Below are 19,458 nucleotides of genomic sequence, written 5' to 3'. Positions count from 1 at the left end.
TGTTATAAAAAGCAATATTAGTAAAAATTATTTTTGGTAAGAGTTAATTGAGATTATTTTTTGGAAATTAAATTAATGAACTTATGTGGAATTACTAAATTGAATTTCACACATATTTATTCAGAGCAGTATTCTTGCATGTGTCTGTTTTGGCATGGCGTTCCCCTCCACTGGTCTCTTCTGTGTGTTTCCATGAGTTTCTGCACACTGCCTCAAGCTCTCATCCTGTGTGTGGGAGGAGGCTGCCCATGACCTTTCGAAAAACCAATATATATATATATATATATATACACACAGAAATCTTACAGTCAGCTTGCTGAATTCAAAATAAGAGATTTAGATTAGATTTCATTTGATCAGTAAAATGGTTTGGTCAAATGATACCACTTTCAAATATTTATCTTTAAAATATATGTGTGCACACAAATGTGTGTGTGTGTGTGTGTGTGTGTGTGTGTGTGTGTACATACATGAATGCGGATGCCCATGGAGGCCAGAAGTCAATGTTAGAGCCCTTGGAGCTGAAGTTACAGATAGTTGTAAGCCTCCAGACATAGGTGCTAGGAACTAAACTTGGAACCTCTGCAACAAGAGTACCTACTCAGGCCCAGTGAAATGATATTTTTGTATGCTGTGTTCAATAACCCTATCAGCATGTTCTTTTATGTATTTATTCTTTCATTTTATAAATTTTTTTTTTTGATTTTTTCGAGACAGGGTTTCTCCGTAGCTTTTGGTTCCTGTCCTGGAACTAGCTCTTGTAGACCAGGCTGGCCTCGAACTCACAAAGATCCGCCTGCCTCTGCCTCCCGAGTGCTGGGATTAAAGGCGTGTGCCACCACCGCCCGGCTTCATTTTATAAAATTTTTATAGATTTTTCTTGCTATAATGTTGTATGCTTTTTGTTAGTTTCCTTTCTGGGTATTACATGGATATATTATTTATAATACATTTATATTATTATTGTAAACTAGACAATTTTATAATACTTTTTTATATTATTACCTTTATATAACAATGAAGATTTTTTGTATTGACCTTTATATCATCAGCATTGCTAAATTTATTTTTTTGTTCATTTTTTTAGGCTTATAAAAAACAAAGTGGTTCTATTTCTTTCTTTCTAATTTTTCAGTCTTTCATTTTCTCTGCCTGCTTCTTTAGCTGAAATTGCTCAGACAGTCCATAGGAATAATCTTTTTTTTTTTGGTTTATTATTTTTTTTTAGTTATTGATAAAAATTTCCGCATCCTCCCTGTTTCCCATTTCCCTCCCCCTCCTCCCACACATCGCCCGCTCCCCCCACTCCCCTTCCCCTCTCTCGACTTCTCTCCCCCTCCCCCCACTCCATTCCCCCTCCCTCTCGAGACTGAACAGCAGTCCAGATTCCCTGCCCTGCAGGAAGTCCAAGGTCCTCCCACTTCTATTCAGGTCCAGGAAGGTGAGCATCCAAACAGGCCAGGCTCTGAACTGAACAGAGAATTCTCAACAGAAGAAATTCAAACGGCCAAAAGACACTTAAGGTCATGCTCAACCTCCTTAGTGATCAGGGAAATGCAAATTAAAACAACTTTGAGATACCATCTTACACCTGTCAGAATGGCTAAAATCAAAAACACCAATGATAGCCTTTGCTGGAGAGGTTGTGAAGTAAGGGACACACTCATCCATTGCTGGTGGGAATGCAAACTTGTGCAAACACTTTGGAAATCAGTGTGGTGATTTCTCAGGAAATTTGGGCTCAACCTACCCCAAGATCCAGTAATACCACTCTTGGGAATATACCCAAGAGATGCCCTATCATATGACATAGGAATAATCTTAATGAAAATCTTGTCTCATTACCAGTTGCAAACTAGAAACAGTTTCAACCTTTTCTGATATACAGTATCTGATTTAGATTTTTCTTTACCCTTTACTGACCAAAGAATTCCACCTAAATTCAAAGTTTATTTAATTTTCTATGCTAGTTGCTTGGTTTACTAAGAATTGCCATTATGAATAGGTGTTGAATTTCATCAAGAATATTTTTGTGTGCGTAAACTCAGGCAAACCTATGTTTTCCTTATCATTCATTCTCACAAGTCTTAGTTTTATTTTCTCTCCATTTCTTTTCTTTCCTTCCTGCCATCTCCCTCCCTCCTTTGTTTATTTCTTCGTAAATTTCTTTTCTGGGGTAAGGAGATATAGACAGGAAGGCACCCAGAAAGACCCTCTGCAAAGCAGAGGGTGACCAGGGAAGCCAAAGCCCGAACTTGGCTTTTTCAGCAGATCTGGTAACATTTTCTTCAGATCTTCTGTGTCTGCATTCATGGATGGATTTGGTTTGTAATTGGCTCCTATCCCATAGAAAAAGAGCAGTGGTGATGAGGGCTATTGAGGGACCAAATACTCTGATGGCTCGGGTCTGTGCTGTGAAATACAGTTACTATTTATTTAGATTTACTCTCCAGGTAAAGAGAGAAGTTTAAATGACTTGAAAGACTTGTGAATATATATACATATACATGAAAACACAGATACATATATACATGAATATATAAAAACATATATATGTGAACTGAGAATATAGAATATGTATATATGCACACATATTTATGGAAAAATATAATTGTGAATTGAGATTATATATATATATAATTATATGTTCACACACATATTTACAAATATTTCAAGTTTTATCCAGAATTGGTGGCATAGGCCTGTAATCCCAAGTACTCCATAGTTTGACACAAGAAATTTGCAAGTTCAAGGACAGACTGGGTTAGCTACATGCAATGTTCAAGGCCAACCTGGGTTAGCTACAGAGTGTTGTGTGGGAGCGCGGGCCCCTTTGTTCCATCCTGCTGGGCTAGCTTATACCCAAAATAACCACTAGGAACTGTATTCATTTAAACACTGCTTGGCCCATCATCTCTAGCCTCTTATTGGCTAATTCTCACATATAAGTTTAACTCATCTCCATTAATAAGTATCGCCACTTGACTGTGGCTTACGAGCATGAGTCTAACCAGTGTCCATCTCAGGCAGGAGAACCATGTCGTCTGCCACACTGCCCTTCTTCCCAGCATTCTGTTCTATCTACCCCACCTATCTAGTTTTTGCCCTATCAAAAGGCCAAGGCAGTTTCTTTATTCAACCAATGAAAGCAACACAAATACAGAAGGACCTCCTACACCAACAGAGTTTGTCCTAGGCCAGTCTTGGTTAGCTACAGGGTGTGTTCTAGTCCAGTCTTGGTTAGCTACAGAGTGTGTTCTAGGCCAGTCTTGGTTAGCTACAGAGTATGTTGAAGACCAGCCTGGGTTAGGACATTGTGTGTTCAAGGGCAGCCTGGGTAAGGACATAGTGTGTTCAAGGCCATTCTGGGTAAGGACATAGTGCATTCAAGGCAATCCTGGGTAAGGACATAATGTGTTCAAGGACAGCCTGTATAAAGACATAGTTTTTTCAAGGCCAACTTGGGTAAGGACATAGTATGTTCAAGGCCAGCCGAGGTAAGAACATAGTGTGTTCAAGGCTAGCCTGGGTAAGGATGTAGATTCTTCAAGGCCAGCCTGGGTTAGCTACACAGTGTGTGTAAGGCCATTCTGGGACCTTGCTAAGACTCTACCTCAAGATGAGACAGGAGGGTTGAGATGTGACTCAGTACTAGAGTTTGTGTCTACTGTGTGCAGGGAACTGAATGCAATTCAGTACTACACAAAATATATTCTCTTAAAAAATTTATAAATATTACTTCACTAATCAGCCATGCAGCTTATGTTATAGCTTTATTTCTGGATCCCAAAACATAGCTTAGATTGTAATTGTAATGCTTAGTGAAGTAAACCTAAATCTTTGGCTCTCTGCTGCTTAAACTCATGTAAAGTAAGCAAGGATTCTAATTATAATCAACTCAAATCTAATAGAAATATTAATGAGATATTTTAAAGATATTATGATCTGAAAATAAGAATAATCTCACTCCTTCCTTTCCTATTGTTGTTCCTTTTGTTTTCTTCTGTTATTGCTATAGCTAAGACATTTAGCACTATATTAAATAAGAGTGGAAACAATTCATCTTGTTCTTGATTTTGGTACGAATGATTTTCTGCAATCTCAATTTAGCATGATGTTTACTAAAAGTTTGTAATATGTAATCTTTATTATATTGGATGTGTTCTCTCCAGCCCTGTTCTCTTGAGAATTTCTTTAGAAAGTCTTATTGGATGTGTCAAAGGTGATGTTTGCATCTGTGATGTTCATGTGATTTATGCTCTTCAATCCACTTATGTGATATATTAAAATAATTTATTTTTCCTATATTGAACATTCCTGGATTTGTGGAATGAAATAATATTTAAAACAACTTATTCATCTTATTTATATACGAGAGTTTTTAACCTAAATCTCTTTATGTGTAGCATGTTTTTGGTACCCGAGGAGTCCAGAAGTGGTCATCAGATTTCCTGGAACTGAAGTTACAAATGGTTATGAGCTGTGGGATTGGTGCTGGGAACAAAACCTGGGTCCTCTGCAATAGCAGGAAGTGCTCCCAACTGCTGAGTCTTTCCTCTAGCCCTAGGTGAATAGTTCTTGATGAAATTCAGCAACTATTCATAATGAAAATTCTTAGTAAAGTAAGTATCACTTAGTAAGTTTAAGTGCGTTTAAGAGACTTCTTTAGTCAGAGAAAGAATGCTTAAGGATGCTCTTTTAGGGTCACTGTATGAAATGATAGTAGTTGAGTGGTCTCAAATCTTGGTCCTCAGTAGACCTACCAACCTTAATATCTGTATATTAGCTCAACTCCACGTTTCTGTAATGCAAGGAAGATGAGACCTCATATTTTCAGAAGCATGACCAGCTAGTTTTTCTTAGTCTCAAAGAAGCAATGTTTGCCGTGGTGACTTTGGTGCTAAATTCTCCTCACTCTGTGTTGTCACATACTGCTTTTAGATGAGTCGTGTGATGTGTATTCAGCTGCAAAGCCTGGCTTGAGAAAACCTGAGTTCATTTCATTGTTATGCCATTCAGCTGCCGGCTATGAAAATTTCACTCAATCTATGTCACATGTCTGTGTATTTTAAAAATTGTCCAGTAATAGTAACTGACCCAAGGCTGCACAGAGCCTGATGGTGTACTCACTCTTCCGTCTAATACAGGCAAATCCACAGTCTTTCTACACTTACTGCCAGTAGATGGGGCCCCATGTCTTAATTTGTGAAATTCTTCAAAGCTAAGCATTAAAAGCACACAAAGTGTAGCCCATAGTTCTTTAAGTATGTCCTTGAGATTTTCAGTAATGAGAAAGCTTAAATACATATATATTTTTGTGTTTCTATGCTATAGAATACCTTTGGTTTAAAAATAATGCCCTTGGTTTTTAGTTTATTAGCTATGTTACCATAGATAGCACACTTAACCTTTCTCTTTCTAATTTTCCTCACTAATAAATTGATTTGAATTTCATAGAGAGCTTTTGTTAATACTAAGGAGGTAAACATATATAGCTTGAACTAACAATAAATAATCAATAGTAAGTATGGGTATTATTGTTATTGATAGTATTAATTCAATAGCATGGAAATCTAGAGCATATAATAGATCCAGAACAGCTTCAACCATGAGGAAATATGGTAACTAGTATCTGAAATGGTCATATCTCATTTCAAAGAGTTTGCAATTCTTTGACCTTTGGTGCATTCAGCAGTGATTTCAAATGCCGATACACTAGATTAAACATGCTTTGATTTTATGCCAATAGTTCTGTGCTTTGGAGAATTGTGAAGTAGCTTTTTTTTCTGGTCAAACACATATTAGCCTGTGCACAGACAGCAGCAGTAGGCTTGATATGGGAATGTCTCCGGCAGCGGGTCTGTCCTTGATCTCATGCCATTGGACATCTTATTAGTGTTTTCCTTTGCTGACATCATACCCGCTAGGCACTTCTGTCCGATTTCTCAGGCTATTCCTTTCTCCCATGACCATCATGACCACTTGTCTTTTGTCTTCCTTCTATCTTATCTTTTCTTCATCTTAGTCTTTTTTTCTACTGTCTGTGAGCGTTTACTGAACTCAGAAGAGCTCATTGCCCAACCGTGTTCTCACTCACCAGGGAATTCACAGCTTGATGAGGTGGTGGTGCTTAGTGGTGATCTGTTGAGAGCAATGTAGAATTTACACTGTGGGGAATTTTCTAGTCTGGAAACACTGGGTCTCATCTTGAGTGAATGAGAGATAACTCTTTAGAAGTGGACTTAAAGATGAAGGGAGGTACAGATAGCAGAAGATGGCTAGAGCATTGGGAGGCTTTTGTAAATCTAATTTTGTATTCTTCATTCTAAGAATTCTAGAGTGAGAAATACCTCAATGAATTTAAGAGCATGATTATTTTCCAGAAGAGCAATTGTACTTTAATTTAAAAATAAGAAACAAAATGGTGCACAGTTAAATGCAGGTGTAGTTGAAGAAGAAATGTCAAGACAAAATGGCTAGAAGCTAGAATGAGGGCAGGGCAGGCATCCCAGTGGTGGCATACAGTGGTGACTGAGTTGTGGATACTAGGAAGCTGTTGCTGACATGTGTAAACACCAGAAGCTGAAAACTGGGGAGGAAAATTATGAGTGTGGGGTAGCGGTCAGACATTCAAGTATAAATGTGGGCTTCTAATCATATTGTTGTATACTCATAATTTTGAGCAACATACATCTTGCAACTATTAATTTAAGTATTTTCTATGAGTTATAACACTATGCTATGAGGTATTATTGCTGGCATAAATTTTAAAGATGTTTTTATTCTACTATAATACTCATGATCTTGTAGTTAAGGTTGATCTAAATTTGTTTCATGTTGTAATATGCTTATTATTAATAAAGGACAAGAATCAGTTTTAGTCTTTGACTTGATGGAACAGAAATAGAAAGGGAAGCATTGCATAGAAGTGATGTAGGCAAATGTGTTTCAGTATTTGGAGACTGAATGTCATGTCGTCCAGGCTGGGCTCAGATTTGTTACACAACTGAGGATGACCCTGAATCCTGGGCTTCTGCTCTGTCACCCAAGTGCTGGCATTGCAGATATGTGTCACTATGCTGGGTGACAAATGTGCTGGAGTAATGATCGTTTATAGGCGGTATTTACAGAGGTCAGTTTACTACCATTAGTCATAGTTCTTGGGCACAAATTCTCAGAAAAGTCAATGGAATGGAGTGCTTTAGCTTGTGAATTGTTGATAAATGTTATATTAGATGATACTACTTTATTTCTTAAAATTATAATAGCAACATAAACTTGTAATCATTTAAAGAACACTGAGATATTAAGGTAATAATTTTTCTATCAGTCTCTTAAGCCATACTGTTAAAGTTGGGCTGTGTATTCTATATATATTTGGCCCATTATATACATTTTATAAATATGTATTTGTATATTTTGGCAAAAAATATAAATAATGGGATCAATGTTTAAATACCTCCAAGGTTCCTACTTTTGAATGTCTGAGGGCCATCTTTCTGTGCAAACACTCAGTTCATCCCTTCTGACTGTTTCCCTTCTATGGTTTACTTATTTTTGTGTTCACGATGGGTAATTTATAGAGCTTTAAATTGAGCCTTTTGGGATTTTAGTCACAGGCTTTCTTTTTGTATGTGTTAAATCAAATTTGAAAAAGTTGGAAAACTATGTCCTTAATATTCGTACTGTGCATTTAATTATATTATCACACTGCTTTAGACACCATTGTCAGAACAGCAGAACACGGCAGTCATGCCAGTGGGCAGATTGATGTGGTGATCAGTGTGATGTATCTACTAAGGACTTGTTAGTGGTGTTCTGTTAGTGGATGAACAGCACAGCGTAAAGGTTTGGAGCCTAACCACACTTCCTCCCCATCGTTCTGTCCTCATCCTTGCAGCATCTGAAGCAAATGTTACTCTAATTCCCAATTTCTGAGCTCCTTGACTCTTTCTAAGATGGCATTATTGTACACACATATCTTTTAAAAATATATGCTTAATTTTAATTTTTACCTACATAATAGTATGCTATGTTTAATTTTTCTCATTTCTTTCATTATAGTTAGCAAGATTTATTACTACTATGTGCCAATCAAATATGAATTTGTAGATTTGAATAAGTCATTCGGTTATTTGTCCATAGTTGTACATTTTCTTACGATTATTTCGAATGGTGTATAAGCAAACTGAGCTGTGCATGGATAATATAGTGTCGGTTGATAAGTTATGGTGTTCTGATTTTCCTTTACACTTCATTAGCACACAGCATCCTGTAGTGGCTGCACATGCTCACTCTGGAGACAGGTTTCTAGACTTGAAACCCACTGCCACATATCAGCATTTGTATTGATGATTAACAAAAAATTACCACACCTTTTAGATTACATGTGATTGTTGAACTTTATTATTATTTTTTATCGTTTTACATACCAACCCCAGTTCCCCCTCCCTCCCCTACTCTTACCCCTCCACTTCCCCCCACTCCACCCCCCATTCCTCAGAAGGGGTAAAGCTTCCCTTGGGGAGTTAACAAAATCTGACACACCAAGTTAGGGTAGGACCAAGCCCTCTCCTTTGTATCAAGGCTGGGCAAAGTATCCTACCATAGAAAATAGGCTCCAAAAAGCCAGTTCATGCACCTGGGATAAATCCTGGTCCCACTGCCGGCCCCACCCTTCAACATATCAAGCCACACAACTGTCACCCACATTCAGAGGGCCTCATTTGGTCCCATGCAGGTTCCCCAGCTGTCAGTCCAGAATGTGCGATTTCCTACTAACTCTCTGTGGTTTTCCCCATCATGATATTGACCCCCTCTTGTTTATATGATCCCTCCTCCCTCTCTTAAACTGAACCCCAGGAACTTGGTTGGTTTGGCTGTAGGTCACTGCAACGCTTCTACCCGTTGCTGGATGAAGGTTCTATGATGACAGTTAAGGTAGTCATTAATCTGATTACAGAGAGGGCTAGTTCAGACACCCCTCCACTATTGCTAGGAGTCTTGGGGTCAACCTTGTGGATTCCTGGGAGTTACACCAATACCAGGTTAAGATAACGAGTGTGCTTCATTGCTTCCTTTTCAAGGTTTCTGGGTGACATGGCCCCAATTTTTCAGCTTTATCCTTCTTCCTTTGGCTTCTGGTATTACATTCAAGGACTCATTGCAAGTCAGACGTCATGAAAAACTTCCCCACATTTTCTTCTAAGAATTCTACAGTTTCTGCATTTCCTTTGTCTTTAATGGACTTTTAGTTCATTTTGTATGTTGTGTGATCTTGGCTACCTTGCTGAGGATTGCTTGGTAGCATAAGAAAGGGTGCATTTTAAGAGGTCCCTACTCTACTCCCTCATTCTATGCACCTGCTGTGAGGACCCCCTGTGACTCAGTGGATGTTGCCAAGTTACTGAGATATAGTCTTGCCTGGCGGTTCTTCAAGGAAGTTAGGTCGGTGCTTGGCATTGCCAACTCCCGTATGTTAGCCAGCCTGTTTGACGGAATAAACTAATTTGTTACTTGGTTATATTATTATTGAAGCATTTAAAAAAAACCTAGGATGTTATCCTCAACTTTGTGTTTCTTCCCCCTTCTCTGGTATGGAAGCTTTATGAGGTGCTGTGTATGCCTCACTTCCTAAACATTCTCGATGTGTATAAATGCTCATCAAAGTTTGTTTCCAATAATCTGGAAGCAAATGAGCAAATATATTGAAACATAAACCTTCAGCCTCCCCTGTTAGCCAGAGATTTATACACAGCAGTTTATCTGGGGTCTTCCTGGGTCAGCAATTGTTCACTGATAATCAGTGGATGAGGAGCCCCAGGAAAAAGAACAGAAGATAACAGGAAGCAGTTTTCCTGCCTAAGGAAACAGCAATACAAAAGACAGCTGTTGAAGATAATGGAACCGGTACTTAATAGCTTCTTTCATTGTCTGCTATCGCCTTAGGACTCTGTTCATATTTAAATGAAGTGAATCATTTCACTAGAGAGAGAGAGAGAGTGTGTGTGTGTGTGTGTGTGTGTGTGTGTGTGTGTATGGTTATAGTACAACAAAATCTTGTTGAATATTTTTTACTTAAATTCTTCGGTCCAGTTTTCTGTTGAAAATACAACCATTGCCCATCTATTTGAAGAAAGTTGACAGAAGATGAGAGTAGAAAAGAGAAGAGAAGGAGGATGTGAAGGGAAAAAGAAATAGCGCACATCCATGCTATTCATGAGTCTTTTGCATTAGCACATATAATCAAATATTTAAATGCTGATTTTTTTGCGTAGTACTTAAAATTAGTTCCTTTAATTACAGCGATTAATAATTTTCCATGGAAGTAAGCAATGAAAATCACCAAGTACGTTATGTCGTCACTGTTACAAGTATCTTATCGGTAGTTGGTTTCTGGATTGAGTTGCTGCTGTTGGAACATTTTTAGGGAGGTCAGTGCTGCTTTCACGTACTGTATAATGCTGTTTTCCCCTGTATTCTATGGAATATCAGCAGACAAGATGTGGCTGCTATGGAATGAGACTAAATCCTAGCAGTGACTTAGGAGCCCGTTTGCCTATTGAGGAAAGCAGGAATTTCTTCATCATTATTTAACACTCATTAGTAAATAAATATTTTTTAATAATCAGACCTGGTATAATAAAGCTTAGAGTCAGCGTTGGTTCGTATAGCTCTGAAACTACGAGCATCATAAACCACCTATGAAAAGCAGTGCTCGTGGTGATGCCACTCAGTGTAAGGATTGTGCTGTGGCTGCTCTGTTTTGTGCAATCTATTAACCCCATAATAATGACTTTGTATTATCTTCTCCTTCTTTCCAGAAGATGAAATGAAGAAACCTGCTTTGCCCTCTCCTGACTTCAGCAATGCGACTGGGGATACTCACAGAAAGAAGGAAGTGGCGTTCAGATTGGAGGGGGAAAAGAGTCAGCTACATTCCAGGAGTAAGCGATTTCTGTCATACCCAAGATATGTGGAAGTTATGGTTACAGCCGACGCTAAGATGGTCCATCATCACGGGCAGAATCTGCAGCACTATGTGCTTACCCTCATGTCAATTGTAAGTACTGCAATAGGGTTCTTTTTAAAGGTTTCTCTTGTGTTTATTATTTTGTGAGTCTGCTGTACGTGTGTGGGTACCCTTAGAGGCCAGAAGAGGGAGATCCCTGCAGTGCTCCTGGGCTCCCTGACCTGGGTATTGACCTCGTGTTCTCTACAAGAGCAGCAAGTATTCTTAAATTCTGGGCTATCCCTCCAGTTCCAACGTAATGGGATTTCTTACATCATGTAAAATGGTCCATTTGATTCTTTTCATATATAATTTAAAAATGTCTTTCCAAACTCTAGATATGAGTAAGTTGTGTTAGAGCTGGAATTTCAGCTGTTACTCTGGCAGCTTTTACATTTGACAATCTCACCACCACTCAGAGAATCCTTGAAGTGTTCTCTATGTGAATGGCTTCTGCCCTCTAGTGACAGAGAATAGCCTTGTGCAATTGATCTTTTGAATCTGAATATTAAAACCTCCATCTGTTGTCATGGAGAGAAGAGGCTATGCCTTTGACTACTACTGAATCCCCTACTCAGAAGTTTGGCAACACCCTCTTTGGAGGCAAAGACTCATTGCGAGTGGTGCTGTCTTAGGGGATGTGTGATTCGAGTCTTTGCTTTGGTGTTGGACTCTGCTGATAGCGGGGGTTCTGGTATCGGCAGGTCTAGTACCATGAAGGACATGTCAGCTCTCTGCAGGCACATGTACCCATGCATGTTCATGCATCAACTCACTCTTGTCACCCTTCCCTGAGTGTCCCTGGGTTTAGTCATGTTGTTCAGGGGTATTCACAAAAATCACCTGGTCTCATGCTCTGGTTGTCCAGGTTTCATTGACAAAATACAGTCAGTCACCTGTCTGTGCAGGCTCAGCATCGTTAGGGACACACTTTATGGCTGGAAGTGCTTCGGCATGGATGGAACTGAGGCCTGTGCTGTTGCTGAGACCTGTCCAAGACACCTCTGTGTGACCTTGCCTGTTTCCTTAGACAGAATTCTCCAGTTAAAGTTACTATGATTTAAGATCCTAAGATCTTCTCATTTTTCTAACCTGTGGCACTTTGTCTAAGGTCCTTGCAAATACATCAGGGTAGATGTTGCCCAAATACAGTACTAGGTGCAAAGTGGATGCTTAGTAAAGTTACTGAAATGATGAACAAGTAGTTAAAGGCGAAAATAATTTTGTAATTTCTGAAATTGTACTACATACTTATTCATGTATTTGAACTGATTAAAAAAGATAGAGATTATGAATTTAAGTATATACTGATGGTGTTTTTTTTAACTTCTGAATCCAGAATAATTATTTAGCCCTATATTTCTTTCTTTCTCTCTCTCTCTGTGTATGTGTGTACCATGGGTTTTCTAATGAGAATTATATGGTATGAAGGACGCCGTTTACCATGTAGAACATTAAATCAATTCTATGGAACACTGGATAAATTTAGTGATAAGAAGGTGACATTTGTCAAAAAGATTGTCTAGAGGGAGACACTGAATGAAAACACTAGATTTCGTAACAGCAGTGTTTGAAGTGTGTTTGGTTATAGACCTCTGGTGCAGAGCTTTGAAAACACTGACTAGAGGATGCAAAGGAGTGTACCAAGAATTGTGGAAGAGCCATATTTGGTGATATTTTTATACTCAATTGAAGTTCTGATGTCCTTATATAAAAATCAGTTAATGTTACAGTTTTTGAAGGAACCTGGACATTTTGAAGCTTCCTGAGAATAAGGCAGATCTTTTTTACATCATGGAAAGACTCTTGTGTCTGATGTTTCTTGAAACCACAAGCCTACTACACACAGCACTCTGAAGGTTTTCACTGGGAAGAGCACAGATTTCAGCTGGGGCTGGGGCATGCATGATGCTCTTGGCCATTCTCTGTTAAAAGTTTGATTGTAGAGTGACAGATGAGACAGAGCTGAGAAGAGGCACCACTCAAGTTATGAGTGGTGTAGAAGACACATGTAGGGGAGTGTAAGGCATGCGTGTGGATGTGTGTGTGTGTGTGTGTGTGTATGTGTGTGTGTGTGTGCTTCCCCCGCTCAAGACCGAATTTCAAAAGACTTCTGCAGGCCTGGGTAAACCACTGAATCCTCAGCACAGTAGGCAGGTGGTCACACCAGGGCTTATTAGATTCAGTCAATGTGTTCTATGTCTTTAAAGTCTATTTTCAAAATAGCTCTAAAGCTGTGGAGAAGAACTGGCTCCACTGAGTATCCGCAGGTGTCTCTAGGTGAAGAAGGGTCCAGTGAGTCTTACCTAGTTTCCCCTAATTTCTTTATAAATGCTTAATGTTTCTAACTGAAATAATTACATCACTCCCCTGCCTTGTTTGTTTTTGTAACTTCTCCAAGATAACTCCCATCCTTCCTGTCTTCCCCATTCTCAAATGTATAACCTTTATTACTTGATTATATCTGTGTGTGCATATGTGTTTGTGGGTCTGTGTTTGTGTCTGTCTGTGTTTGTGTGTGTGTGTCTGTCTCTGTGTATGAATGTGTTTGTGTGTGTCTGTGCCTTTGTGCCTCTGTGTGTGAGTGCATCTGTGTGTGAGTGTGTGATTGTACACACTTGCTTGTGTGTATATGGTTTCAAGGCTGACCAGTCTACCCTGAACAACCAATAAGGGTCTCATGCCTGGGAGAAACTAGTTTTCTTGCTCTCAGTAATCAACAGTTGTGTTCTTGTAGTTCTTAGTCTAAGGGTGGGACCCCACACATTTTTCTCTCTTTCACATTAACATGTCCAGTGATACTGCTGTTGTTCTGGTCTTGTTTATGCGGCCATTTTTAGGAGAGACCATTTCACAGCAGAGATTTTAGTATTCTGGCTTTTACAATTTTTCTGTCTTTCTTCTGTGTTCTCTGAGTCACGGGTACAGGAGTTGTGATGTAGATGTATATACTGGGCTGGGCTACTCATGATCTGTTGATCTCTGCATTGGGTCCAGTTATGGTTTTCTGTGATGGCTTCCATTGATTTCCTTGATGAAATCTCCAAGTTGTGATTTCAATTTCTTCAATTCATAAGGATGATGAACACTTTTTGAGATACTTGGTAGCCATTTTTCTTTCTTCTATTGAGAACTCTCTGTTTAGATCCCTAGACCATTTTTTAATTGGATCAGCTATTTCCTTGACGCTTTGTTTTTGGGTTCTTTGCATGTTCTGGATACTAATCTTCTGTCACGTGTATAGCTGGCAAAGATTCTTTCCCATCCTGTGAGCTTCTTTGGCATGATTGATTGTTTCCTTAGCTGTACAGAAGACTTTTAGTTGATTAGATCCCACCTGTAGATTGTTGACCTAAATTCCTGGTAAATGGAGTTCTGTTCAGAAAGCCCCTTTCTACATCTGTATCTTGTTCAGCACTTCCTGTGCATTCATCTAGCAGTTTTAGTGTTTCTGGTTTCAAATTGAGGTCTTAATCCACTTGGTTATAACTTTGCGCAGAGATAGATGTCTCTAATTTCAGTTTTCTTATGTGGATCCAGTTTTTCCTGCACCATTTGATAAAGATGCTATCTTTTCTTCAGTGTGTTTTTTTTTTCTTTTTTCCCCCATTTGTCAATGTAGGTATGGTTATTCACTTTGGACCTAATGTTTTATTCTATTGTTCTGAATGTTTTGCTTCTGTAACATATTGCTTGTATTACTGTTGCTCTATAGTATATCTGGAAGTCTAGAATGGCAATCCTTCCAGTATTTTTTCTATAAGATTGGTTTCCTTATCTCAGGTCTTTTTTGGTTCCGTTTAGATCTTCTGATTTTCCTGGTTTCTGCGAAGGATGTTCTGTGTATTTTTATTGGAATTGCACTAAATCTTTACATTGATTTTGGAAGGGTAGCCATTTTCACAATATTAACTCTCCTGATTCATGAAGTTGGGATGTCTTTCTATTTTCTAAAGTGTTTTTCAATCTTTTTCTTCAGAGACTTGAAGTTTTCATTGTAGAGGTCTTTTATCGCCTTGGTTGGGTATGACACGGAATCTTATTGCCTTTGATGCTATTATAAATGGGAATGTGTCTATGATCTCAAAAGCCGATACTCTATGAAGTTGGAAAATATAAAAGGAATAGATTAATTTATTGATTAATTCAAATTTCTAGAGTCAAAGCAGCCTAAACAGACCCACAACCAAGGAGGAGACAAATAAAAGACCTTCTAACTAAAAGAAGTCTAAGCCCAGATGGATTCACAGCAGAATTCTGCCAGATTTTCAAGGGTCTACAGTTGATCCTTCTTAAACTCTTAAAAATAATAGAAACAAAAAAGCACTCCAAACTTGCTCCACTTAACCAGTGGTACTCTAGCAGCCAAACTTGGTAAAGCCCACACATACACACCTCTACCTACAAACTGATATCTTTAATGGACATAGATACAATGAATAATCAACAAACACATAGTAAACTGAATACAAGACAAATAAAGATGATAATCTGCCATGATCAAGTGGCTTTATCCTGGAAATGCAAGGCTGATTTAGCATGTAATTCAGTGAAAATAATAAATCATATAAGTGGACTTAGAGATGAGAATCACATCAGCATCTCAAGAGATGCAGAAAAAACATTTGACTAAATCCATCATGCTCTCGTGATAAAAACGGTAGAGACAATGGGATGGAGGGAACACTATCTCAATAAAATAAAGGCTATATGACAAACACACAGCCAGCATGATCCTAAATTGATAAAAACTTGAAACAACCCCATTAAAATGAGGAACCAAATAGGACTGCCCACCATCCCTGTTCTTTAACAATGTAGTGCAGGAAGCACAAGTTGGAACAATAGTGCAGGAGAAGGAAATTAAAGGGATAATTGTAAATAAAATAGAATTATCCCTAATTGCAGGCAATATGATATTATATATGAGACCCCAAAAATTTCACCAGAAAATGTCTAGATGCAGTTGACATTTTCAGCAAAGTGGCAGTGTACAAAATCAACTTACAAAAATCAGTAGTTTTTCTATGTATCTTAGAAGGCAGCAGCTGTGTTTTCAAAAACTGCTTATTAATAATGTTTTGATTATAGTAATTTAGGAAGAATCCAAAAATGCAATTTGATTTGAAATATGTCATTTATTAAAAGAAATGTTCAAAATAATGACAAGGATTTGTGTGTGTGTGTTGAATTCTATCTTTAATTGAGAAAATAGCTAAGTTAAGTGAATAGGTTTAGATATATAAATTTATATAGATAGATATACAAAATTTGACAGAAAATTATTGAATATTACCCATATTGAATAAGAAATTTTTTCAATAATTTAATGAGAAATAATGAGTGTGATCTAATGTATTTGTTAGAGTGTAGTATTCCATCATGAAAATAATGTAATGGTTTCTAAGTGATCTCAAGCATGCTTGGGGTTAATATTACTGTTGAAGAACACAATTATGGTATAATACATCTAATGAAATAAGTATGTTAGACAGGTATAAATAGTCCATTCTTTGCTGTCCTATCCTTGAAGTGACAGCATCAGGCTTAGATGACACTTGATATGCATTATTAAATAACCCAAGTGATGGCAGCCAGAGCGTTTTCTTAGGCATTTGTTATTAAATGTACAGTCTTTAAGGAGCCTTAAAGCCCACTAGATGACAAAGACCTGCACACTCCCTCATGTTGCAGTCAGTCCCTCATGTGGCTTGTACACATCGCTCCCACACACCTAATAATAACCATGGAGGACCTCGTTAGATGGTCAGGACTGGAACCTTATTTACTGAAGTATAGTTAATATTATTAGAGGTACTCATTAAATAAAAATGTACTCTTACATTAGCTTTATACTGTTTATTTTAATTTTTGTGTCTTTTTTTTTACTGTTGTTATTCAAGACGGAGAAAATATCAACCACATTGCAATAAATGCAAATGATGCCCTTGCATGCTTTGCATATGGTGCTTTTCCCTTGTGGTGACTCGGTGTTTTGTGTAGCCTTAATTCTTTGCACATGTTCTTTATATATATGGGGGATGGCATCATTTTCAATTTTAAACAAAAAGATCTTTTTAAACAAATAAAGAACAGTGTCTTTTTCAAATAAATTGCTTTGTTGGGATCAGAATTTCATAAATAGCTTTGTAGTTAAGTTGGCCTCTCCTTAAACCATATATGAAATTTTGCTTTCATGTGCTATAGGGGTTGTTTTCCAAATGTTTGTAAATGACTAGGAGATAGTAATATGCCTCACATTTTGTATCAAATATCTTTTGCCTAGAATTCTCCAAAGGATACAAACAATAGAGCTTATAATATTTTTCTCGACTCAGTTATTACTAGAAATTTATTATGTAATAATATTTATTACATCCTGAAACCTGTGAAGTAAGAAGTGTTGATGCCAGGGAGCAAACATTATTTAAAAAGAAATAAAAGTACGTCTTAATTAGTTCAAGGGAACACTAACATGTGTCATTTTAGAGTATAGTGTTATAGAGATGTGTAATGCTTTCCCATGGCTGTGTAGAGCAAGGTGATATGCCAGATTTACCTGGCATTTGTTGTGGCTGCCCACCTAGAACCCCAGGAAAGGTACTAGAGTGTGCATGTTCACGTTGTCCTAACTCTGCAGCCCCAGCGATGCTTTTGGCTTTAGTTTTGAAGAGGTCCTTTGACCTGGGAGGCATTTGTCAGAGTCCTATTATGTATTGTGTTATAGTAGCTTTAGCCAGTGAGGAGCCTGGTACTGATGAAACTAGCAAACTCTGCTTTAAAAAGTTAGGGACCATATCCTTTTCATCTCTATCTATCTAAATGTAGCAATGAATAGATATGGGACATTTTTAATTCAGTGAAGAAGTGCTGTAGCACACTCTTGATCAGTGAACTGCCATGGCTTGGAGAGTCATTAACAGGCATCAGAAATGATTTCTGCGGTACAGGTGACCCAGTTTACTTACTGGAAAAGAGGCAGAGGCATTGGCTGTGCGAGGTATTTCTGCAGTGCTGGCCTCTGTGCTTACGAGAAGAGGCTGTGAGGCTGGGGATGGAGAACACCTTAGCCATCAGTCACAGACTGAGCTCAGGCAAAGCCTCACAGAGTTGAGTTCTCCAGCCTGGGAAAACCAAGGCTTAGCTTGTGATGGGACCTCTTCTGTGGTTGATCGTGTGACTGGATGAATCTCTTCCACCCTGGATTGCACAGTACTGAGTGAACTGTAACTGTGTTCACAATTGGAAGTAGCTGACACATTGAAAGAGAAACATTAATAAAACTACAAAAATAGGGTAGGTCATATATTGCAGTAGAATATTATGGTCATATAAATGAATATATTTTGATCTTGGAAGAAGTGAAGTTTTTGCTCAGTCATCCCTAGCAATAATTCCCACACTCATATACATTTAAACACTCTGATTTTGGTGGAAGTGCAAATTCTCTAGATACTGAGTTCTGTTGAGCTATAGACTGGTATAGGTAGCAAGACAGAGGGCTGGTTCTTAAGTTTAGCTTCCCATGAGGATTATTTAATCCTTGTGAACTGTCAAACATGCTACGCATGTTTCAGCCCTAGAGATTCTGATGTAAATGGTCACATCAGATGGGATGTAAGGGATGGGAAGGAGCCAGGCTTTGATAACGGTTCTCTGAGACTCTCATGTGTTGCTGCTGCACAGGAGGATGGATACTCTAGGTTGGTTCTACTTTGCTGCAGAATGGAAGGTTTTATCCAAAGCATCTAATCTTTTGGTGTCCACTTGCAGGTTGCAGCAATCTACAAGGACTCAAGCATTGGGAACCTTATAAATATAGTGATTGTGAAGTTAGTTGTAATTCACAGCGAGCAGGTAAGAAGCAGGTTGCAGCGAGGGCTGTTGGTTTTAGCTGGCTTTTGGTGGGACTAGCTGTAGATCACTGAAGTCTTACTAGAAATGAGATCTTTGAAAACTTACTTGAAACATGTAATTTGAACTGGATTCCATTTTTAATCCCAGCACTTGGGATGCAGAGGCACGCAAGTCTCTGTGAGTTCAAGGCCAGCCTGGTCTACGTAGGTAATTTGACAAAACTCTCCGCCCCCCCCACCCCTCCGGCCAGCACTACGTAATTAGATCTTGTCTCATAAAGACTCTGTGGTGGAAATAAAATGGAATGACATTGGTGTAAAATAGAATGAGGAAAATAACACACGAGTCAACAATTAAAAAAATCACAATGAAAACATTTACTCATTTACTTTTATAATCATAATATTGAAGGATTTAAAATGCATTAATTTTGTTTGTTTGTTGAGACAAGGTTTCTCTGTGTAGCTTTGGAGCCTGTCCTGGAAGTAGTTCTTAAAACAAAATTAATATTTTTTTTTACAGTTAGATTTCTAGTCCTGAATATTTGATCATTATGCCAGATCAGTATTTATTTATTTATTTATTTATTT

At 38.1% G+C, this 19,458-nt stretch overlaps 1 protein-coding gene across 1 annotated transcript in view; it reads left to right on the top strand.

The window, feature by feature from the left end:
• The window catches only part of Adamts20 (ADAM metallopeptidase with thrombospondin type 1 motif 20), a 116,216-nt gene that overhangs the window by 16,691 nt on the left and 80,067 nt on the right, over nt 1–19,458 (top strand). The window contains exons 4-5 of the mRNA XM_041642648.1: nt 10,824–11,062; nt 18,785–18,868. Coding sequence (XP_041498582.1) covers nt 10,824–11,062; nt 18,785–18,868 — 323 coding nt within the window. The remainder of the gene's footprint in view (nt 1–10,823; nt 11,063–18,784; nt 18,869–19,458) is intronic.

This window comes from Microtus oregoni, unplaced genomic scaffold, assembly GCF_018167655.1.
Source record: "Microtus oregoni isolate MIOR12 unplaced genomic scaffold, Mior012 000077F_ref0000221, whole genome shotgun sequence".
NCBI classification, from domain to species: domain Eukaryota; kingdom Metazoa; phylum Chordata; class Mammalia; order Rodentia; family Cricetidae; genus Microtus; species Microtus oregoni.
The sequence above is the reverse complement of the archived record's forward strand: the minus strand, read 5'-3'. Positions and strand labels throughout refer to the sequence as shown.